This window comes from Symphalangus syndactylus, chromosome 9, assembly GCF_028878055.3.
Source record: "Symphalangus syndactylus isolate Jambi chromosome 9, NHGRI_mSymSyn1-v2.1_pri, whole genome shotgun sequence".
Taxonomy (NCBI): domain Eukaryota; kingdom Metazoa; phylum Chordata; class Mammalia; order Primates; family Hylobatidae; genus Symphalangus; species Symphalangus syndactylus.
This window is the reverse complement of record NC_072431.2, coordinates 85,981,706-86,004,665: the sequence shown is the minus strand read 5'-3', so window position 1 is coordinate 86,004,665 and position 22,960 is coordinate 85,981,706. Positions and strand designations below refer to the sequence as shown.

The following is a 22,960-nucleotide window of genomic DNA, read 5'->3' as shown; positions in this document are numbered from 1 at the left end:
TAACAAGACACTGGATGCATTGAGTTCTGAAAGCATTTCAGGATAAATAAACTAAATAATGCGCATTTGCGGCCGGGCGCGGTGGCTCACGCTTGTAATCCCAGCACTTTGGGAGGCCGGGACGGGCGGATCACGAGGTCAGGAGATCGAGACCACGGTGAAACCCCGTCTCTACTAAAAATACAAAAAATTAGCTGGGCGTGGTGGCGGGCGCCTGTAGTCCCAGCTACTCGGAGAGGCTAAGGCAGGAGAATGGCGTGAACCCGGGAGGCGGAGCTTGCAGTGAGCCGAGATCGCGCCACTGCACTCCAGCCTGGGTGGCAGAGTGAGACTGTGTCTCAAAAAAAAAAAAAAAGGATAATGCGCATTTGCGCAGTGTCATGCCTGGCACAGAGCAGGTCCGCTTGGCCAAGGCACCTTCCCCTCTGCAGTGATGAACCACTCCTTCCCTTCCTTACCCTTGTAAACATGGCTGTGAGGAATGGAAGAGCAGCAACTCACAGCCTGTTCCACAAGGCAGGAGTCTTACATAATGATGTTCTGGGGAAAAGGATGACAGCTGACAGGGGCACCTTCCCTGCTCAAATTCAACTTTATCACCATTGCCTCTTGGGGCTCCTGCCCCTGAAGTCCAAAGTCTCACAACTAATTCCCCCAAAGCTGAGTCATTCATCCTTAGCAGATGCAGGCAGAGAATCTGCTGGGCTGGGAATGCACCCTGAGCCTTTTGTGCTCTAGGTCCAGAGGTTTCTGGGCACACCACTGTCCCATCTGCTATCACCAGCTATATCAACAGAATGCTGTTGGCCGGGTGTGGTGGCTCATGCCTGTAATCCCAGAACTTTGGGAGGCCGAGGCGGGTGGATCACCCGAGGTCAGGAGTTCATCCTGGCCAAACATGGTGAAATCTCGTCTCTACAAAAATACAAAAATTAGCCAGGCATGATGGTGGGTGCCTGTAATCCCAGCTACTCGGGAGGCTGAGGCGGGAGAATTGCTTGAACCCAGGAGGCAGAGGTTGTAGTGAGCCGAGATGGCGCCACTGCACTCTAGCCTGGGTGACAGAATAAGACTTCATGTCAAAAAAAAAAAAAAGGAAAAGAATGCCCTTGTTTTCAAAAACCCGCTATCTTCTGTATCCTTTGAATTTTTAACATGTGACTATTTTTTTAAAAAATCTAATTTTCATTCCCCATTGCATATTTTGGTAACAACCCTCTGGTCTTTTCACCCTCAAATGTGCAGGGATCCCTCCCACCCCAGGGAATATGCACATGCTGTCCCCCCTGCTAGGATTGCTGTTCCCTCCCACCCTTCCCATCTCAGCATAAACCTCTTTCTCAAGGAAGCCAGCATTCTCTCCAACTGGGTCAGGGCCCCTTATAGCCCTCCAGTACCCTGAACTCCCAACAACATGACTATCGAGCAGTCTGCACTGGCTGACCACCTCTGCTCCTTGCCTCATAGACTGTGCCTTGTCCATCTGATTCCAGACCCTAACACAGTCCACACACCCAGGCACCCATTCAGGTGTAGGTGTGGGCAAAACTGTGCCAGCCCAGAGTGGAGAGGCCACTGCATTCTCCTGACCTTCCTGCTTGAGTCCAGGGCATCACCAGCCTGAAAACCATCCAAGCTTCTCTGCTGTTTAGTGAAGCTTTAGGCTTCCAGGCAGCACGTGCCACACCCCCTTCCTCCCTTCCAGGCCCATACGCCCTCTGTGCTGTTTGGCCCTGGACAGCCCTAGGTTCTTTTGCCCATAGCACACATACCCTCATCCAAGGCCTGCCCCAGTCCTGATTTGCACGTTTGTGCAAAAGGCACAGGCTTTGGCCAGACTAAGTCCAAGAGGCCAACCCTGAGTGCCTGTTTGTTCACACGTAAATGGGTACATGGTACCTGCCTCCCAGGTGGGGTGTTGAACGAGCCCTGTATACTTACTTTCTCTCTGTAGTCTCAGGACATGAAGATGGACCTTCCTGTTTTTTATTTTTTTAAAGATAGAGTCTCACGGCCAGGCATGGTGGCTCACGCCTGTAATCCCAGCACTTTGGGAGGCCGAGGTGGGTGGATCACCTGAGGTCGGGAATTCAAGACCAGCCTGACCAACATGGTGAAACTCTGTCTCTACTAAAAACACAGAAAACTTAGCCAGACGTGGTGGCAGCTGCCAGTAATCCCAGCTACTCAAGAGGCTGAGGCAGGAAGTGCTTGAACCCGGGAGGCAGAGGTTGCAGTGAGCTGAGATTGCACCACCGCACTCCAGCCTTGGCAACAAAGCGAGACTCTGTGTCAAAAAAAAAGAGAGAGAGAGAGGGTCTCAGTATGTTGCCCAGGATGGAGTGCAGTTGCGTGATCATACAGCCTCGAACTTCTGGGCTCAAGCAATCCTCCCATTCTTTCCAATGCCCTGGCCCCAGAGCACCCACATGGTGCCTAACCCCATAGCAAAAGCCCCCGTGGTACCAGCTACTCCACCAGGGTAGACAGGCCAGAACCCAAATCCTGCAAAGAACCTCATTCACCAGGCAACTTCTAAGCCTCATCTTCCCCAGCTAAAACATAGAAATAGCTTCCCCCAGGGATGCCGTTAGGAGGAAAGAATGTACACTTTAAACAAACAGCCACCATACCTTTACCCAAGCTCCTCTGCTCCGGGCCCAGTCCCTGCTGTCCCCAGGCAGGAACACAGCATAAGGCTGGCTCCATGTTCCTCTACCCCATCCCCCAAAGAAAGAAATCACTGGGGAAACCAATCTCCTCTCCATCCAGGGTGGCTCTGGGATACAAGCTCTTGGTAGGGTGTGCCTGGAAGTGACAGGGTCAGAGAGATAAACATAGTGGAGACAGACTGTGCATCACTTTAGAATACAGCTTGGCTAAAACATCCAGAGCACTCACTGTCCCCAGGACCAGCCTCAGCACTCCATGAAGTCAGGTGGGAAGGCCAACCTAGGGCAAGGACCAGGCCTCAGCACTGCAGGCACTCTCTGCCCTGTCTCGTCTTCCAAGAGGTGGAAGCGATGCCCACTAATAGGGTCTGTGCAGTTGACAGATGTCTCCCAGCAGATGCTCAAATGGTTGCTCTTTATCTCCAGTTCCATTAACTTTTTCCTTCTGAATACTGCTAACCACCAGACTGCAAGAATATCGTCTGCCGCTCCTTAGCAGCTCTAGTTCACACCTGCCCAGAAAATACCACCGTCCTGCCCCCATCATACACACTGGCTTCGTGGAAATCCTTGGGTGTTAACAGAAGAGGAGCAGGGATCATGGAGGCCCCAAATCTCGAGTCCTGCTAGCTTCAGTCCTACCATGACCAAAGGCCCAGACTCCCTCGTCTCTGTACAAGCTTTTGCCAAGAAAAAACTTGGTTCTTTCTAAAATACTCAGGCACTCTCCTAGTTTCTCCCCACTCTCCCACTGCCCCGACCTCCTCATGCCCCCAGCCTGGCCTTGTGATGCCTGGTAAGCAGGTGACATGCAATCTAGGACCCTAAGCTAGCAGAGAGGCCCAGCCTTCAGGTTGAGAAGGCAGCTGGAGAGCTCAGGCCAGGGCACAAGAACAGTACGTGTGTGTATGTTACACCACCACATAAACATAACACACAGACACAGCTCACACATCAACAGTTGTTCAGAAAGGGACCAGCAGATAGCTGCCCTGGTTCCTCTAAGGAAGAGAAGGCAGCTTCCCCCTGAATCTACATGTGCGTGTGCTCAGGGAGAGGCAGGCTGGTGGTCAGGAAGGCCCATCTCCCAGCCTGATCCCAGGCAGCAGGGCTGCAGGAGCTGGGCAGGAAGGCTCTGGGCCGGCCATAGCCACCTGCCAGCAAGGGCAGGCTTCTCTTCTCATGGCTGGGGCAGCTCGGCACAGCTGACCTCTGCTGGCCAAGTGAAGCACTGCATGCAGCCGCAGAGCCAGGCGCAGCTGTCTTCTGGAAGTTTCCCGACTCCTGATGTTTTGGGGATTCGAATAGTCCTTTTCACATGCCGGAGGCACAAACTGGGGCAGCTAAAATTTTTATTCTGTTGTCAAGGGGCAAGATGCCAGCTTGGAAGTGCCAAGGAGCTAAAGGGCCCAGCACTGCCGGCCCCAGAATTGTCTGTTCAGGCTGTGCTGTAAGCACCAGAGCCTCGCCTGTCCACAAAGGGTGTAAGCCTGTGCTCCACAATGTGCTCAGCTCCAGAGAGGCCCAACAACCTCAGGAGGGCTTGGCTGTGGGTCTGAATTTCTTTCCTGTGTGCTTGAAGCTGCGCAGTGGGTTCTGGGACTTCACTCTCTAAGGAGGCAAAGTCATAGGTTAGTTGGGGAAATCACGCTGACAGACTATCCACCCACCCAACCGAGAAAGACACAAAGGGAGCCGTGCCGGCACCTGGCCAACATGACCAGAAGGTGCTGCAGATAAGGAAATGGGGAAAGGCAGCTGGGGAAAGAAAAGCAGGGCCTGCAGGCGGCTGCAAAAGTACCCCTATCCCACACCAGATTTTGTCCCAGCCACCAGATTTTTGGGGCCCGGTTCTAGGGTGCCCTCTCTTCCCCTCCGTAGGGCAAGGTGCGTACACATTCTGGTGATGACAAAAGAGCAGGTGGGGAGGAGTCCTGCAGCCGTCCACAGTCCCCAGGAGCCATACCTTGGCCTTCCTACAAGAGGAAGACAGCTTCTTCCGCTTCTTGTGAGGGCGCACCAGGCCACGGAGAGCAGGAGGAACTGGAAGAGATGCTTGCTTGAGCAGTGGGCTCACCGCTACTGCTCCCACCCCTGCCCTCCCACTGATTCTGCAGCAAATTCTCCAATTCTGACCCAACTGGTAGTCTATGACATACATCTATTCACTATCACATCTGCACAGGGCCAGGAGAATGTGAGCACCTTAGACTTCCACTATCTAAATCACTCTCCTGTATTGTTTAGATTTGTTGCAATAAACATGTAACAAGAAAGAAAGAGACAGACATCCTTAAAGAAAGAAAATGTAGCTGAAATAAAAGTCAACAGGTAGTTTCTTCACCTGTGGCCCATTACTACAGATACAGGGGGCCCCGCATCCCAGCTGCACCTGATCCTGGCTCTATCTTCACCTCGCCCACCCCATGGACTCCCCCAGGCCAACCACACCTGGGCCCTCCCCTTCAAGTGTCAAACATCCCACATCCTGACACCTTTCCACCTTCTCCTGGCCCTTCTAAACCTCCTGGCCACGCCTTGGCAAGTGACTCCACTATAGGAGCAGACTGGGTTCCTGAGGCCAAAGCTCCAGCCTTACCTTCTCCCTCCCTACCCACCCTCCCAACTCCACTCCTCACATCTGAGGCCAGGACCTGGACTGCGGTCTCCTCCAGCTCACTGTCCTGTGGGAACCCGCTCTCTCTCTGGCATTTTCATGTTCCCATCTCTTCTGGATCCTTCCTTTCCCAGTGCCCAGGCTTTTCCTGCCCTGGAACATTCCATCTCCACCCTTTGTCACCTCCACAGCAGCAACACCACACCTGCTGGGTGGCTGCAGGTCCAGGCTGAGCAGACCCTGTGGCATCAGGAAGGGTCCTGCACTTGCTGCCCACAGCCTCCTCTCCACCACTCTCCTCCTTCAATCCATTTTAGGCATAAAAGTCACACTCATTACCAAAAACACCTCCTATGAGACACTGAAAGAAGTCATTACCCAGAGCCTGCCTAAAATGAGGAGAGGTGCCCAGCTTTAATGGTCACATAAAGTTCTAGCCTGGGCTGCACCACAGAAACCAATCCGAGGGTCCTGACCTCATGCCTGCCAACCCCTGCATCCCTCGCACCACCACTGGCTCTTCTCTTGCTACCTTGTCTGTTTAGGCCTTACAGAGTCTGTCTCCCTGCTGACTGTTCTTATCCAGAGACTCCACAGATGCCTCTTCAGCAGCTGCTAATCTTGAGTCTTTTGCAGCACAGGTGGCTCTCTCTGCCTCCTGCCCGTGACTCTCTCCCAAACCTGTTCACTCCCTTCGACCCATGGATGGCCATTTGGCCCAGCTCTGGAGACCACCTGGCCTGAAATGCTGGGTCTGCCACCCACTCTGCACTACCTCAATTTCCTCATCTCTAAAATGGAGACAGCAACAGCTAACCCATGGGACCATGCAAACAAGTTTAGAAACACAGGGGTGTGTCTGTTTACATGCCTGCGTGCTGCCAGGGTCTCCAGATTCTATTCTGCCTGAGCATCCCCAGCACCAAGCACAGGGGCTGATCCAGCAGTGGAGAAATTAATGCCACTTCCCCAGCCTGCTGCCTCCTGCCCTGTCAGGCCACGCTCACCCAGGTAGTCAGGAACATGGCCCAGGTGGGGCTTCACCACTGCGGGGTGCAAAGGTAGGTCATGCCGCAGCAGCTGGAGGTCCCTGGGGTTGTCTTCAAAGTATGTCTGCCGGGGGAAGAGGGAGAGCCACAGAGTGAGCATCTTTCTTGTGTGACTTCACAGACCTAGCTTTTCAAAGGATAATAGAGTCATGTGTTTCAAAAGGCATGAGGCAGCTGCTTCTGCGCATTTCTCAGAACCCCCCGGGAGTGGATGTTTCCATTTTCCCTTCTCCATGACACATATGGCAGTACTCTGCACCCCTTTTTGCCGGGCATCATCTTACAGACTGTTCCATATGGACATGCAACCAACCTCATTCCTTCCCATGTAACCTTCGGCTCTGGATGCACCTGAGTTTACCTAGCAAGCCCCCTATGGTGGCCCCAGGCTGTTTCCATCTTTTGGTTCCATGATAATGCCATGGATGGATGAATGCAGGCACATGCTTGACTGTGCACATTCACAAGTGTGACCAGGATTAAGTTCCAGAAGTGGAATTTCGGATGAAAGGACACATGAGCTCGTAATTCTGCTGGACAGTGTCCACCATAAGGTTGTGCCAATTTACCACCAAGCAGAACAGACTGGCTTCCTTCCATGACTCTGGGTCCATTCCTCCCCTTCTGTGCCAAAGACCAGAAAACTGCCCAGTTCTCTGCTTCTCACCACTCGGAGCTCAGCCAGTCTCCAAAAAGGGCAGCTGTCTAAGATCTGTCCCCTTCTGACCTCCCATCCCCTCACCTTAAGCTTCTCAGAGTGCAGAAGCTCCTCCTTGATCTCCTTCAATCTTGCCTCCCGAATGGCCTGCTTAGTCACTGAGCGCATGGCATCCTGTGGGTGGACACTGAAGGTCAAGACAGTGAGGCTGCCCCAAAGCCTCCCTTCACACCTGGATGCTCAGCAACACGGTGCAATTCCTGGGCCACAGCCCCTCCCCTCTCATTCCCCTCCCCACCACAGCAGCTCACCCTGCAGCGATAGCGGAAGCCCTCGATCTCCTCCATCCGGAACTGGTAGGGGAGCAGAATGGGGCCCCTGTTCTCTGTGGAGAAGAAAGCAGTGAGGGTCCCACAGGCTGAGGCCTTAGGACAGGGTCTTCATTGGAGGCCTCCTGCACCTCCTCCTTGGGGGAAAGCAGCAGGGGACCCACCGCCTTCCTGGGATGCCGAACATGCAGCTTAGCTGTACCTGGGCCTCTTACAGTGATGACCCATCTGTCCACATGTGTGGATGGAGGTGGCCTGTGTGGCCCCAAGCCCAAGAAGCCATCACCCACTCTCTTCTCCTCTTCCAAGGAGTACCCCATGGTATTCCTTGGGAGTCAAGGTATCCCGTGACGATGGCCACAGAGAGCAGTCTAGGACCACTCAGCACCCTGGGGTCAGGTGCTGTCCTGAGCAGTCACAGCAGCCTGTCAGGTCACTCAACGCTCATGAGGCAGGCAGTAAACACAACTTTGGACAAATTACCTCAATTTGTTTATCTCTCAAGGGGGACAGTGCCTGCTACTCAGGGCAGAACAAGGATGGATGGTGGAAGTGGCCTGTCACACTATGTTGTGACCTCTGTCATCATTATCATGGAGTTTTAAAGCATCGTGGGAGAAGCCTGACCCTGGCCCAGGACCACAAGAGCCAGGTTCTTACCTCCACTGAGAAGCTCCTCAATCTTGCCTAAGTGGGACTGCTCCGTGGGCAGCACAAAGGTTAAGACTATGCCTGGGTTGTTAGCACGTGCTGTCCTGCAAGGGGAGACAGTGCAGCTTGCATCTCCAACCCGCAGGCTCTGTCCAGCACACCCCAAGTCCCTCAGCGTGCCCACCACACAGATGCCTGGGCCATCACACTCCTAGCCCTCCTACCTGCCAGCTCGATGGATGTAGGCCTCAGGGGTTGGGGGAAGATCAAAGTTGAGCACAGCAGACACATGATGGAAGTCTATGCCCCGGGCCACACCTGCCTCCGGATCAGAGGCCCTGCAGAGATAACTCAATGTCAGCCGGACCCTTCCTCTCCTCTGGGCAGGTATTCACACGCTGAATCAGCAAAACTTCCTCTAAACAATGCCTGTAGATCATAAGACCCTGACATACAGAGGACTCTTCAACAATAGAACCTTTCCAGGAGTCAGGGTTTCCTGGGGCAGCCTGGAGCTTTGACATGTAGCCAAATCTTGGCCTGACCTCTGTTCTGGGACAACAGCAGAACTCATTGCCCTACATGGTGATCTGAGAACCAACCCTGAGCTAGTCAAGCCTTCAGCTGGACAGAGACTGGAGAGTTGGGGGGTTCCTTTTCCCTTCAGAAATATGCTCTCTCCAAGTCACAGCCATACCCCCAATGCAGGATGGGCCATCTCCCCTGCAGGGCTCTGCATGCCAACAACCCCGGCAGGTTTGCCCTTCGTGGTGCATGTGCAGTGTGCACCATCCACTCCCTTCTCTATATCCAGGCAGCTGAGCAAGAACCTGCGAGGCTCTCTGGGCTATACTAGCAGCCAGGCCTGGAAGGTTTGGCTCCCTGCTCTGTGCACTCTGGTTTTAGTCTTCTAAAAAGCTAAAAACACAGGCATTTCTGGGGAGGGATGGAAAAAGAGGCATGGACTCACTTGTCCCCTTTGGGCCCTCGGCCCCGACGCTTGCCCTTGACCGGGGCCCCCAGGACTTCAGCATCAGTTGCTATGACACAGTCGTAGAAGCCTTGGTTGAACTGTGAGATGATGTGGCACCTGCAGCCAAGAGTGGACAGAGAATCAGCTTGGCAGAGCAAGCTCAAGGCCCCTCTGCCATCCCTAGTATCATAGTAACCATCACCCTTTCCTTTTTCCTCTTCTTAGTCTCTTTCCCTACTTAAGTCATTGTGCCTCAGTTTCCTCAGCTGGAAATAAAATAATTATAGGGTTTTGTTTTGTTTTTTTGAGACAGAGTTTCACTCTTGTTGCCCAGGCTGGAGTACAATGGCACAATCTCAGCTCACTGCAACCTCCACTTCCTGGGTTCAAGCAATTCTCCTGTCTCAGCTTCCTGAGTAGCTGGGATTACAGGCGCCTGCCACCATGCCCGGCTAATTTTTGTATTTTTAGTAGAGACGGGGCTTCACCATGCTGGCCAGGCTGGTCTCGAACTCCTGACCTCAGGTGATCCGCCCACCTCGGCCTCCCAAAGTGCTGGGATTACAGCAGGCATAAGCCACGGCGCCCGGCCATGATAGGCATTTTGGAGTTGGGAGAAGTCAGTATCAGTCACATCTAGAACCTGGCCCCTACTAAGTGCTTAAGAAACAGAACACTAACTGGGTTCCCTTTCCATCTCTATCTTCAACTTATTTCAACCAAGATGTTGGCTGTGGCAGACCTGGAGCGCAGTGGAAGTTCTCCATTGAGCACACAGCTGGGGATACTGAACTGCTCCAGGAACAGGCGTAGCCGGTAACTCCGGTCTAGAGTGTTGACAAAGAGCAGAGACTTGCCCCGAATCAATGACAGCTTGAGCAGGGCATACAGCAGGAGGAATTTGTCTTCCTCAGTCTCACAGACCACCTGAAACTGCTGTAACTGGTCTGGCCCAGGCAGCTGGGACTCCTGTAACTTAAGGGTAACCTGGGGAGAAAACAGGCCTGTGGTCAGAAAGGAAAAGAACACAGAGATGGTATTGCCACTTGCTCACCAACCAAAGCATCAACATTTTAGTGCAGGGCAGAGATGCATTTAAGGATTCCTGGCACCCTAAGTCTCCTCCAGTTTTGTAACCTAAAACCCCAAAATGCCCTTATTGTTGTGGTATATAGAGTATACCACATAAACCACATATAAAATACTTCCAAGCACAGAACAAAGAGAAACACATCAATAAAGGACTACATCGAGGAGGGAAGGCCTACAGCAACAGGCCTTCTGAAAGGTAAAGTTTACTTGAGATGAGAACCTTGGCCTTAGAATTTTGGCTCTGCTGCTCGAAGCTGCCCCTTAGGGGAGGTCCTTGCTCAGGATTTTAGGCAAAGCATGGCCTGAGACATCCCTTGTGGATACTTGGAAATATATAGTGATTTTAGACCACTGGCTTTTAGTGCCTCAGGACCAGGGATGAGACACTAAGTGACAACTGTCCCACCCAAAACACCAAAGGCTCCCCTAAGAAGGAGCATCAAGATCTTTGAGTGCCCCCATGCCCGCAGCTCCAGACACTTCCATGGTGCCTCTTACCGGGTTATGTAATACCAGCTCCTTGAGTGCTTGTACGTCCTCGTTAAAAGTAGCTGACATGAGAAAAGCCTGGTAAATCCGGGGCAAGTGACTGAAATGAAAGAGTCCAATCAGATTCCAGCTCCAAGGGTCGCTAATTGTAGTAACTGGCTTCCAGCCACCCCACTTTCGTCCCAACTCCTACTCACAGATGTTTCCACTAGGAATCACACCCACCTCTGCCTTACCAGAGGAGACTCTTGAGCTCTTCTTCAAAGCCAAAGGAAAAAAGAAGATCAGCTTCGTCCACCACCAAAAGCTCCAGGGAGTCACGAAGTTTCAGGCTGTCTTGCTGCAAGTGGCTTAATATGCGAGATGGGGTCCCCACTACCACATCTGGCTTCTCCATCAGCACAGCTCTGCAGGTGGGCAAGACATCAGTATCAGGGAGAATGTAGCAGCTAGGATCTCACCCTGGACTTGCTCTCTTTTTTGCCACACACAAACCCAACCCCACAACACTGTGTAGCTTCATTCAGGTACAGCTTTGCTGCTTTTACCCACCTCTGAGAGGCTGAGTCTTCAGCAGCTGAGACATTGGCCACTCGGACATCCCGAGCACAGTAGGTAGCCAGCTGCTGAATCATGGACTGTGCCTGCCGTGCCAGCTCCTTGGTAGGAACAAGAACAAGGCCTCTCACTGCCTGTTCTACCACGGGACCTGTCTGTAAGAATATGAATTAAAGACTTTAGCCAGCAGTGCACATCACTGTGTCCACCTGATGCTTTTCTCTACCCCTTCCAGCCTACCTGACCCATCTGCTGCAACACTACTCAGCAGTACTTTGATCATCTATCACTCTGCCCGCCTCAGAATGCAGAGTGGAGAGTTCTTTCCCCAGGCACTGACCCTCAAAAAGAATAACGTACGCTGATGTTTATGAAGCTACTTTAAATGTATTAGTTATGAAGCTAAATTCTCACAATAATTCTATAAGTAGAAAAGAGAGATGTGCTCCCTTTTTATGTAAGAAAGAAAAGAAAGTGCTTTGTTGAAGATTACGCAAAGGTTGGTGGTAGCAGGGCCGGACAAGGATCCAGGTAACCTGAACTCCAGCCCAGAGTGTTTGCCACAACAGCACCAGGTTCTCAGGCCGGCCTGCACGGGTACAGGGCCAAGAGAAAACCTCAGACAAACGGGAACCGCCCCTCCCGGCTTTTGGAGCTTGCCTCCTTCCTCCTCTCAGCTCTCTCGTTACCCACCGCCTTCCTATGGAGCAACAGCTGCAGCATCGGAATGGCATAAGCGGCCGTCTTCCCGGAGCCCGTGCGGGCCCGAGCCAGGAGGTCCTTCCCTTCTAGGGCCAGTGGGATGGCCTTTTCCTGGATCAGCGTAGGTCGCGACCAGCCCAGATCGGTGACAGCCTAGGAGAGACCAGGAGTGCGGTTCACGCAGCGTGAAGAGTGATGGCGCGCCCCGCGGAGCCCGTAAGCCTGCTCCCCAGCCCTCGCGTGTACCTGAAGGAGTCGGGGATCGAGGCCCATGTGCTCGAAGCCCAGTGCTTCAGAATCCTCCATGGCGCTGCTCAGTAGCGTACCACGCACGCGCTGCAGGAAAAACGCCACCGACGCGAGAGGGAGCAAAGCAACAACCAATCGGCTTCGGAGACGCAGTCACTTCCCGGAAGTGCTGGCTCCTAGGCTTCCGGTGCTCGGACGGGGCTCTGCGACTGCGCAGTCCCCGGGACTGGGTCTAATAGACGGCGGTGGAGCGGTCCTGCTGGGGTCGACGGTGTACTTTGGACTACAGAGCTGCTCCACTGGCTCCTCCGGCGTTCCCGGACGCCGCTGACGCACCTGATTCTCGCGACCTGCAGGAGAAGCCTCGGCCGGGGCCGGGGGCCGAGGGCCGAGGTCGTGACGGGCATGACCGTCTCTCTGCTTGGTTAGGGTTAGTGTCCCGCCGGGCACATCACCCTATGATGGAGCCACTGAGATAGACTGGGCTGAGGGGAACCCGTTGGAATAATGAGCCATGGCAGCAACTGCCTGAGAGAGAGGACCAGCGGGTTGCTGTAGGGCTGCCTGTCAGTCACCTGCACAGCTTGGTTTCTGTTCTTTGTGTCCCAAGTCTGACTCGGGTCACCGGTTAAGACCCGTGTCAGACTTCTGACCTACAGACTTGCGTCGTTTTAAGCCACTAAATTTGTGGTAATTTGTTACAGTAGCAATAGGAAACTAATACAGGTGAGGACTAAGAATCCTAATCACAAATCTTTTTTTTTTTTTTTTTTTGAGACATGGTCTCACTGTCACCCAGGCTGGCGCGATCTCAGGCTCAAGCGGTCCTCCCACCTCAGCCTCCTGGAAAGCTAAGACTACAGGCACGCACCACCATGTCCAGTTAGCGTGTATGTATGTATGTATGTATGTATGTACGTACGTGTGTGTGCGTATGTGTATATATGTATCTCCTCCTCCCCTCCCCTTCTCTTCTTTTCTTTCTAGATGGGGTTTCGCCACGTTGCCCAGGACAGTTTTGAACTCCTGGGGCCAAGCGATCTGCCTTCCTCGGCCTCCTAAAGTGCTGGGATTACAGGCGCCAGCCACTGCTCCTGGCCCATAAGTCTTTCAGTGTAGAAGAGGGAAGCAGAAGAGGTCAAAGTGGTGCCATGTGAGAGCTCAACCCACCCTTGCTGGAGGAAGGGAGCCAGAGCCAAGCTGGAAGAGGCAAGGAAAAAGACCTCTGTGATTACATTAGGCCCATCCAGATGATCCAGGATAATCTATTTTACAGTCATCTGATTAGCAATTTAATTCTCTTTTGTCATGTTAGGTAACATATTCACATGTTTCAGAGTGGTAGGCCATTATTCTGCCTACCATACCACCCAACACAAATCTACATTAAGACTATATCTGAGTGTTGCACAGGAATTTATGTCAACAAGCTTCCAGGATGATCCTGTGCATCCTATCTGATGCAGCCCAGCATCTGAGTACCAGAGACTAGCATCTGGCTGTTAGGTTAGGAGAGATCAGCTCATGCACCAACAGGTAGTCATGCTGGGACCAAATGATGAAGATAGGTATAACTAGTCCCAGTGAGAGCTGGGGAACTGGGCTGGGATAATAGAGGATGTTAAGAATAGAGTGTCCCCTCAACCCCAGCACTTTTTTTTCTTTTTTTTGTGGTAAGGAGGGAGAAGGCTGTTTGGTGAGGATGTTGTAAACTCTGAGAAAGCAGGAATTTCAAAAGAGTCAAGGGTAGTATTGGGGGGAAAATCACCAGAATCTTTGTGCGTGTACCCTAACTGCTGTTTTTTGTCTTTGTTTTTTAGAAGGAGTCTCACTCTGTCACTCAGGCTGGAGTGCAGTGGCATGATCTCGGCTCACTGCAAGCTCCACCTCCCGGGTTCACACCATTCTCTTGCCTCAGCCTCCCGAGTAGCTGGGACTACAGGCACCTGCCACCACGCCCGGCTAATTTTATTTTTAGTAGAGATGGGGTTTCACCGTGTTAGCCAGGATGGTCTCGATTTCCTGACCTTGTGATCTGCCCGCCTCGGCCTCCCAAAGTGCTGGGATTACAGGCGTGAGCCACCGTGCCCGGCCCCTAACTGCTGTTTTTTAAAAAACTTTTTAGGTCACAACCTGTCTGCAAATATGACACACCAGTATGGAAATCCTTACTCTTCTCATAGCCACCAGCTATTGGCCCATCCACTGACTATCCCAATTCCACCTGCCTTTTCAGTGGAAAGGTGAAATGTATGCCCACTTTTTCCTCACACCATTCCCCTTTCTATCAAAAACCAAGAGAAACCCAGGACCTACCAGAATAGTTAAGATGTGCTCCATTGTGTCTACTGCCAGCCAAACCTGTTGAAGGCCGGCTCAACCCTAATCTGTGCCTTCCTGTCTTCTCACAAACTTAGTCTGATTTGCCAGCTAGATTTCTAATAACAGCCACAGAGCAGAAATGTGTCCCTTCCCAATATGTCACATAATCCCCAAGAGCCTCAGGCCAGAAGTCCACAACATGTAACTAGTTCAAAGGACATGATTTTTCTCTGCATTAATTCTAACATGAGGAATACTGAAAACTTTTAAACATCTGAAGAATTTCAGCAATTCACAATTCACCTTACCAGACTGTTACACTGTCATCCAGATTTAGAAATAGGATATAAAACTATTAAATGGAAAAGCCTAGAGAACTAAATTGCATTTTTTTTTTTTTTTTCTGAGACAGAGTCTCACTCTGCCCCCCAGGCTGGAGTGCAGTGGCTCGATTTCTGCTCACTGCAACCTCCTCCCGGGTTCAAGCGATTCTCCTGCCTGAGCTTCCTGAATAGCTGGGATTACAGGCACACACTACCATGCCTGGCTAATTTTTATACTTTTAGTAGAGATGGGTTTTCACTGTGTTGGCCAGCCTGGTCTCAAACTCCTGACCTCAGGTGATCCCCCTGCCTTGGCCTCCCAAAGTGCTGGGATTGTAGGCGTGAGCCACCCCACCTGGCCCTAAATTGCGTTTTTTTGTTTTGTTTTTGTTTTTCAGATGGGATCACTCTGTTGCCCATACTGGAGTGCAGTGGTGCGATCATGGCTCACTGCAGCCTTGACCTCTGGGGCTCAAGTGATCTTTCCACCTCAGCCTCTCAAGTAGCTGGGACTATAGGCGTGTGCCACCAGCTAAATTTTTTGTATTTTTTGCAGAGACAAGATTTCGCCATGTTGCCCAGGCTGGTCTCGAACTCCTGGGCTATAGGGATCCACCCACCTTGGCTTCCCAAAGTGCTAGGATTACAGGCATGAGCCACTGTGCCCAGCCCACATGCATTTTTAAGAGTAAAAATAGCCAGGCACAGTGGGGTATACCTGTAGTACCAGCTACTTGGGAGGGTAAGGTAGGAGGATCACTTGAACCTGGGAGCTCAAGGTTGCTTTGAGCTGTGATGGCACCACTGCACTCCAGCCTTGGGGACAGAGCAAGACCCCATCACCTGTGCCCGGCCAGCTCACACCTGTAATCCCAGCACTTTGAGAGGTGAGGTGGGTCACCTGAGGTCAGGAGTTCAAGACCAGCCTGGTCAACATGGTGAAACCCTGTCTCTACTAAAAATACAAAAATTAGCTGGGCATGGTGGCGGACGCCTATAATCCCAGCTACTTGGGAGTCTGAGGCAGGAGAATCTCTTGAACTCAAGAGGGAGGTTGCAGCGAGCCAAGATTGCACCACTGCACTCCAGCCTGGGCGACAGAGTGAGACTCCATCTCAAAAATAAATAAATGAATAAGATAAAATAAAAATACAAAAATTAGCCGGGTGTGGTGGTGGGTGTCTGTAATCCCAGCTACTCAGGAAGCTAAGGCAGAACTGCTTGAACCCGGGAGGCAGAGGTTGCAGTGAGCCAAGATCACGCTGCTGCACTCCGGCCTGGGCGACAGAGCAAGACTGTCTCAAAAAATAAATAAAAATGAAAAAAATATATAAATAGGTACATATATGGTATAGGACATAAAAAATAACAAAAGGAGAAGAATTTAGTTCTGTAGGTCAGATAATTTAATAAATATTTCAAATAAATATATAATAAAAACAAATAAAATGTCAAGAATGGGGAACTAATGGTATTAAGTTTTATATAGAAGGGCATGAGGGAAGTGTATTAAAATTTGTTCAAATTTATGAGAGGGCTAAGAAGGTACTTAATTTCCTCAGATGATACTTTGCGAACATGTGGTCTATTTGGTTGACCTTTGCAAATAGTTGAACAACCACACCGTGTATTCCCATACCCCCTAGACTGCCTGTCCAGGCCAAGCCTTAGTACCTCAAGTCCATAGTGAAGTCCACTCCAGGTCATCTGCATAGGCAGCCCAGGCACCTTTCCTCTTTTCCTTTAGGTGCCTCCCCTCTGCCCACAACCTCTGATATTTCATCTCAAACACAGCTATTACAACATGTTTTATTTCACTGGAAAATTCTGTAAAGAACCAAATCTGGTTCCCTTGAAGAAAACATTTAGCACAGCTTAAATAAAAATTGAGAAGGAGGGTAAGAGTGCATTGCCCCATGCTAGCTCTGTTGATACCTTACCGCTGACTCTAAGGCCCTGTGGGATGAAAAGCAGGTATCCAAAAGAACTCTGCTTGGCCCTCTGATACGGCCTTGAGATCAGCCCTGGTGCCTGCTTTCTGGCCCACAGACCGCTGAAATCCTAGGAGCTGCCATGGGAGTTGCCAAAAATATGTGAATAAACTGAATGCAGAGGCTGAGGCAGGTGGATCAACTGAGGTCAGGAGTCTAAGACCAGCCTGGCCAACATGGTGAAACCCCATCTCTACTAAAAATACAAAAATTAGCTGAGCGTGGTGGTGGGCACCTGTAATCTCAGCTACTCAGGAGACTGAGGCAGAAGAATCATTTGAACCCGGGAGGCAGAGGTTGCCAGTGAGCTGAGATCATGCCATTGCACTCCAGCCTGGGCGACAAGAGCAAAACTCAAAAAAAAAAAACAAAAAAACAAAAAACAAAACCCAGAATGCAGAAACTGCATTGGTGTTTTGAGCTAGTTACAGGCAGTAATACTTCTACTAGGAAGGAAAATATATAATTTATCCAAAAATAGTTCTAAGATATAGAAAAACATCTCAATCCTCTAGGGCCAAGACCTACCCCTTATTTACATTCACAAAGCCATTGAGTGAACCCAGAACTGACTGGCAGACAGTGAGGCAGGGCCTGCTCTGTGGCACATGCCAGTCACCTACTGCGTAAGTGGACAAAGAGAGAGCAGAAGGTAATGGAGAGAGTTTTCATTTGCTTATTTAGTGAAAAACAGAGGAAAATCACTTGAGGCAAAAGAAGCAGGACTGAGTCCTGGGTTAGTTCTGATTCCTCACAAGCCCTAAGACAGATTTTGAAAGATTGGACTAATGTCCTGTGTCCTTAAGAACCAGGGTCGGCAAGTGGCTGATACAAATGGTTTGTGGCCATGGAACCAATGTGACTTATTCTTTTTCATTTTTTTCCCTAAAAATCCAGATGGATAAAGGACTGTGTGGGGAAAGTACCAAATAAATGAGGTAAAAAGGAAGGGTCATACAAAGAGGGCACTACACCAGCTTCTTGGCCTCAAAGAAGCTCTTGAGGTGACGCATCTGCCAGATGCCAGTGAGGATGAGGATGACAGTCTGAGCAATGGACCACCATAGGACTCTCTGGTTGGTGCTCTCACTCGTCAGTCGGAAGCGCTCTTCACGATACTGTGTGGGGCAACACAGGGTTAAATGAGCAGGAGAAACAGTGTGGCTGTTGTGAGGTCCCTCCCTGCGTGTAACTACTCAACTCCAGGGCCAAACTCCTTTAGGAATACTATCTGTGACTCCATTAGGAGTGCTATGGTCTCCCCACTGAGGCTGCCCCAAGAAAGGGACAGGCTGTCCCTCCACAAGCATCTCTGTTGGGACCGAAATCATGATCCTACCATTTCCAACAAGATTCCGAGAAAAACAGGTAGGCAAAGGCTATTACTAGATTGTGAACTGTCCTTTCTTCACTTTATTTTATAGAGCTTAAAAATGACTACTGAAAGTGAAATGTGGCACATGCATACAATGGAATATTATTAGCCTTAAGGAAAGAAATTCTGACACATGCTACAACATGGATGAACTGTGAGAACATTATACTCAGTGAAATAAGCCAGTCACAAAAGGACAAATACTGAATGATTCCGCTTATATGAGGTAGGGTAGTCAGGATCATAGAGATAGAAAGTAGAATGGTGGGTGTCAGGAGAAAAGGAAACGGGAAGTTACTGTTATTATAATAAGTACAGATTTGCTGGGTGCAGTGGCTCACACCTGTAATCCCAACACTTTGGGAGGCTGCGGCAGTGGATTGCCTGAGGTCAGGAGTTCAAGACCAGCCTGGCCAACATGGTGAAACCCAGTCTCTACTAAAAATACAAAAATGAGCCAGGCATGGTGGCATTTGCCTGTAATCCCAGCTACTCAGGAGGCTGAGGCAGGAGAATCGCTTGTAATCCCAGCTACCTGGGAGGCGGAGGGTGCAGTGAGCCGAAATCGCGCCACTGCGCTCCAGCCTGGGCAACAGAGCGAGACTCCATCTCAAAAACAAAATAAGTACAGATTTTTAGTTTGAGAAGATGAAAAAGTTCTGGGGCTGGATGATGGTGTTTGTAGTAAAACATTATGAATGCACTTAATACCACTGAACTATATACTTAGTTAAAATGGCACATTTGGTGTTATATTTTACCACAATAAAAAGTTTTGATAAAAAAGCAAAACAGGCAGGGCACGGTGGCTCACACCTGTAATCCCAGCACTTTGGGAGGCTGAGGCGGGCGGATCACTTGATGTCGGGAGTTCGAGACCAGCCTGACCAACATGGAGAAACCCCGTCTCTACTAAAAGTACAAAATTAGCCAGGCATGGTGGCGCATGCCTGTAATCCCAGCTACTCAGGAGGCTGAGGCAGGAGAATTGCTTGAACCTGGGGAGGCGGAGGTTGCAGTGAGCTGAGATCATGGCATTGCACTCCAGCCTGGGCAACAAGAGTGAAACTCCGTCTCAAAAACAAACAAACAAACAAACAACCTATCTAAACCAATGCCTTTCATTCCATTCTCTGCAGAGCTGATCTCCCAAGCAGAAACTTGAGTAGGTATAGTGGGTATAAAGGTCAACTGCCCTCTCCAATTACAAGGAGATATATGCACTTACCCTTTGGTAATCCTGCTCCTTCTGAATCTGTTCCACCTGATCAAGCAACTGGCGGGCGCGGAGCTGTAGCTCCGTCAGCTTATCTTTTGCAGCAATCTCAGGGTAGTTGTTGGCATGCTCCCCAACCTGGATGTCGAGATGCACACGCTGCAAGGAAACATGGAATGTATGAGTGGTGGGGTCTCCAGTTGTCTGTTCCAGGGTATGGAACCCACTATTGTCCCTGGCTGTGGAGCAGAAGGCAACATCTGTCTCCCCAATTCTGACTGTGCTACAAAGTTTCACAATGATGATAAATCAAAATTTGGAAACAAGAGATTCTAAGCTGACGCCAAAGAGAAAATCCTTTTACCAGTTTGCCACCAGCGAAGAGCGCCATCCTGGTAGAGTTGGAGTGCAGACAGATTTGATGGTCACCGGGCGTGTGGGAGGTGAACGTGAAGCGGCCCTCCGAGCCGTACTGCCGGGACAGCACCACCTGCAACGTATGTGAGTGCAGGCCCCACCTTTATACCGCAGCCTCTCCAAGTGCAAGCTCCTGTCCCTTGAGGCCTCCACCAGGCAGTGCTTTACACCCCACGGGAGCTCCACTGAAGAACGGCTGCGTGGGCCAATGCCAGCCTTACCTTGCCGTCGGGGTCCTTCACTTCCACGTGCATGCCCAGGCCAGGGGTCGAGGGCAGGAAGACCTCCTTCTGCTTATCCCACATCTGGGTACGATAGTTGCCTGCGGGGCAGACACATAGTCACGACCGGCCATAGTGGGCCGCCTCTCCGCCCGGCCCCCTCCGACGTGCGGCCCGGAGCTCTAGGCAGGGGGCCTGGCGTCCTCGGGGCACCCTCAGGCTAGGTATTGGGGGGGCCAGCGATCCAGCTGGGCTCGGGAGGAGGGAGCGCCGCCGAGGGTTGAGCTGGGTACAAAGGGCCTCCCCACCCTCAGCCCGCCTGACCGATGACCATGGTCTCGTCGGGGATTTCCTCGATGAAACAGCGCTTCTCAGTCTCGCCGATGTGGAAGTAGAGCCCCCGGGCGCCTGTGGCGCACAGCGCGAGAAGCAGCAGTGCCTGCCGCCCCATCGCCTGCAGAGGCCCAGCCCGGACACCTGCCATCGCGCCTCACCCCCTAGGCGCCTGCGCACATCTGCGCATCGCTCTGCGCCTGCGCGCCACCCTAGCGACCCTGAGAGTTAGGGGAAGAGGACGCCTGCGCAGTGATATGCACTCGCGGTCTCCTGCAACCCGGTATCCGTACCGAACACTGCCGCGCCCCGCCCCCTCACACAGCCCGGCGCCCGCCAACCCCCGCAACGAGGGCAGAGGGCGCATGCGCAGTGACGTCCGCCCTTAATTTCTCACCCCTTACACCACAGCTTACCTCCGGTATCTCGCAGGGGAGGCGCGCCTGCGCGGTCACGCCAGCCCTAGGCCCCAGTTAGCGATTTGGGTCTCGGAGCACCAAGGAGTCGGTGGACGGAATCTGGCCAGGCTTGGAGGCTACGATGGCCTGAAGCGTGCCTTTTGGGTTCTCAGCTCGGTCTCACGAGTGTTTTCTGTGCTAAATACAAAAATCCCTGTGATGTTTTTCTTTGCGTGTCCACCTATCTGACTCGTAAGAACCGAGGCTGAATCCAGACCCACACTCTGTCACGTCGGGAGAGCCTGCCGCGGCGACCCTCTGCGAGCGGACATTTCTTCGGTGGGGACCAAAAGCCCAGTGCTGCCATAGTTTCGGATCATTCTTTTAAGAAGCTGGGGCCCGGCGCGGTGGCTGGCACGTGTAATCTCAGCACTCTGGGAGGCTGAGGCGGACGGATCCCTTGAGCCCAGGAGTACGAGATCAGCCTGGGCAACATGGTGAAACCCCCGTCTCTACAAAAAATTAACCGGTGTGGTGGTGTGCGCATGTAGTCTCAGCTACTTGGGAGGCTGAGGCAGGAGAATCGCTTGAACCCAGGAGGTCGAGGATGCATTAAGCAGTGATCGCGCTCCAGCCTGGGCGACCGAGGGTGATACCTTCTCTTAAAAAAAAACTTGGAATAAGTAGGGTCATGGAGCTTGTTTACATCCCCTAGTTACAGCACACCCTTCTGAAAGTGAAAAACAAACTAGAATGTTACTTAGTGGGCATGGAATCAAAGCAACGGAAGGTTGAAACTTTGTTTTTATCAAGGCCGGGCGGGCGCCGTGGCTCACGCCTGTAATGCCAGCACTTTGGGCGGCCAAGGCTGGTGGATCATCTGAGGTTAGGAATTCGAGACCAGCTGGGCCAACAAGGTGAAACCCCCGTCTCTACTAAAAGTATATTTTATCAACAGAATTTTGAAACTTTTATATAAGTAGAACAATTACAATGAACTTTCATAAAGGACTTGAGCATACCTGGATTTTGGTATCCGTGAGGGTCCAGGAATTATCCCCCTCGGATAATAATGGAGGACTGTACTCATCATCCAACTTCAACAACAGTTTGCTGCCTTTCTCATTTCATGTATCCCTTTCTGCATTTTTTTTGAAGTGCTGTATATTAAAGCAAATCCTGGACATCATGTCATTTCACCTATAAATACGTCAGTGTGTGTCTCTAACAGATAAGGACTTTATACTATTATCACACCCACCAATATTTGAAAAATTATTTAACATCACTTAATACCTAGGATGTGTTTAATTTTCCCCATTGCCTTAAAAAATTTTGTACATTAGATTGTTTAATTAGGGTCCAAACAAGGTTTACTTACTGCATTTCATAGAAATATATGTCTCTTATATAACAATTCTGGCTGGGCACAGTGGCTTACGCCTGTAATCCCAGCACTTTGGGAGGCTGAGGTGGAAGGATCACTTGAGGTCAGGAGTTTGAGACCAGCCTGGCCAACATGGTGAAACCCTGTCTCTACTAAAAATACAAAAATTAGCCAGGTGTGGTGGTGCACACCTGTAATCCCAGCTACTTGTGAGGCTGAGGCAGGAGAATTGCTAGAATCAGCGAGGTGGAGGTTGCAGCGGGCTGAGATGGTGCCACTGCACTCCAGCCTGGGCAACAGAGTGAGATTCTATCTCAAAACAAACAAAAACAGGGCCAGGCACAGTGGCTCACACTTGTAATCCCAGCACTTTGGGAGGCCAAGGTGGGCAGATCACGAGGTCAGGAGTTCGAGACCAGCCTGGCCAATATGGTGAAACCCTATCTCTACTAAAAATACAAAAATTAGCTGGGTGTGGTGGTGCTCACCTGTAGTCCCAGCTACTTGGGAGGCTGAGGCAGAAGAATCGCTTGAACCCAGGAGGCAGAGGTTGCAGTGAGCCGAGATCGTGCCACTGCACTCCAGCCTGGGTGAGAGAGAGACTCCGTGTCCCCCCCAAAAAAAACCATATAACAACATATATATATATAAAATTTCCCCTTTTTGTTGTTATTCATGGCATTTACTTATTGAAGAAAGTGGGTCATTTGACCAATGGAATTTTCCACTTTCTGGGTTTTGCTGAATGTATCTTCAGGTGTCATTTAACGTTTTTTTGTCCCTGGTATGTCCTGTAATCACAGTTAATTCTAGAGTCAGGGGAGATTTACAGTGAAACTAATGAAGCTTAATCTTCAGGCCCTCCCTTGCATAGACCCCTGTACCTAATTTCACATTTATAATTTTGTGTCTTCTTCTTAAAGAGGACTGTGAAATTT

At 51.0% G+C, this 22,960-nt stretch overlaps 2 protein-coding genes across 6 annotated transcripts; both read right to left on the bottom strand.

The window, feature by feature from the left end:
• Positions 1-4,007: 4,007 nt before the first annotated feature.
• On the bottom strand, positions 4,008-12,389 carry DDX56 (DEAD-box helicase 56). Of its 2 annotated transcripts, XM_055293263.2 has the most exons (14): positions 12,037-12,389; positions 11,782-11,943; positions 11,083-11,243; positions 10,767-10,937; positions 10,540-10,630; positions 9,692-9,936; positions 8,947-9,066; positions 8,201-8,314; positions 7,986-8,080; positions 7,308-7,381; positions 7,081-7,170; positions 6,297-6,402; positions 4,639-4,715; positions 4,008-4,283 (listed from the first exon to the last, which is right to left on the bottom strand). In XM_055293263.2, the coding sequence occupies exons 1-14, from the start codon at positions 12,094-12,096 to the stop codon at positions 4,206-4,208; spliced, it is 1,644 nt and encodes a 547-aa protein (XP_055149238.1). In that variant the 5' UTR covers positions 12,097-12,389; the 3' UTR covers positions 4,008-4,205. The 2 variants fall into 2 exon arrangements, with proteins under 2 accessions (XP_055149238.1, XP_055149239.1); XM_055293264.2 differs by lacking the exon at positions 8,947-9,066 and having other exon boundaries at positions 12,037-12,287.
• A 4,090-nt stretch (positions 12,390-16,479) lies between these two features.
• TMED4 (transmembrane p24 trafficking protein 4) lies at positions 16,480-21,835 on the bottom strand. 4 transcript variants are annotated; one of them, XM_055293268.2, is made up of 6 exons: positions 21,658-21,835; positions 20,654-20,833; positions 19,905-20,005; positions 19,631-19,756; positions 19,279-19,425; positions 16,480-17,793 (listed from the first exon to the last, which is right to left on the bottom strand). In XM_055293268.2, the coding sequence occupies exons 3-6, from the start codon at positions 19,986-19,988 to the stop codon at positions 17,644-17,646; spliced, it is 507 nt and encodes a 168-aa protein (XP_055149243.1). In that variant the 5' UTR covers positions 19,989-20,005; positions 20,654-20,833; positions 21,658-21,835; the 3' UTR covers positions 16,480-17,643. The 4 variants fall into 4 exon arrangements, with proteins under 4 accessions (XP_055149243.1, XP_055149241.1, XP_055149246.1 ...); XM_055293266.2 differs by lacking the exons at positions 20,654-20,833; positions 21,658-21,835 and adding an exon at positions 20,229-20,495; XM_055293271.2 differs by lacking the exons at positions 20,654-20,833; positions 21,658-21,835 and adding an exon at positions 20,213-20,440.
• Between the last annotated feature and the right edge of the window lie 1,125 nt (positions 21,836-22,960).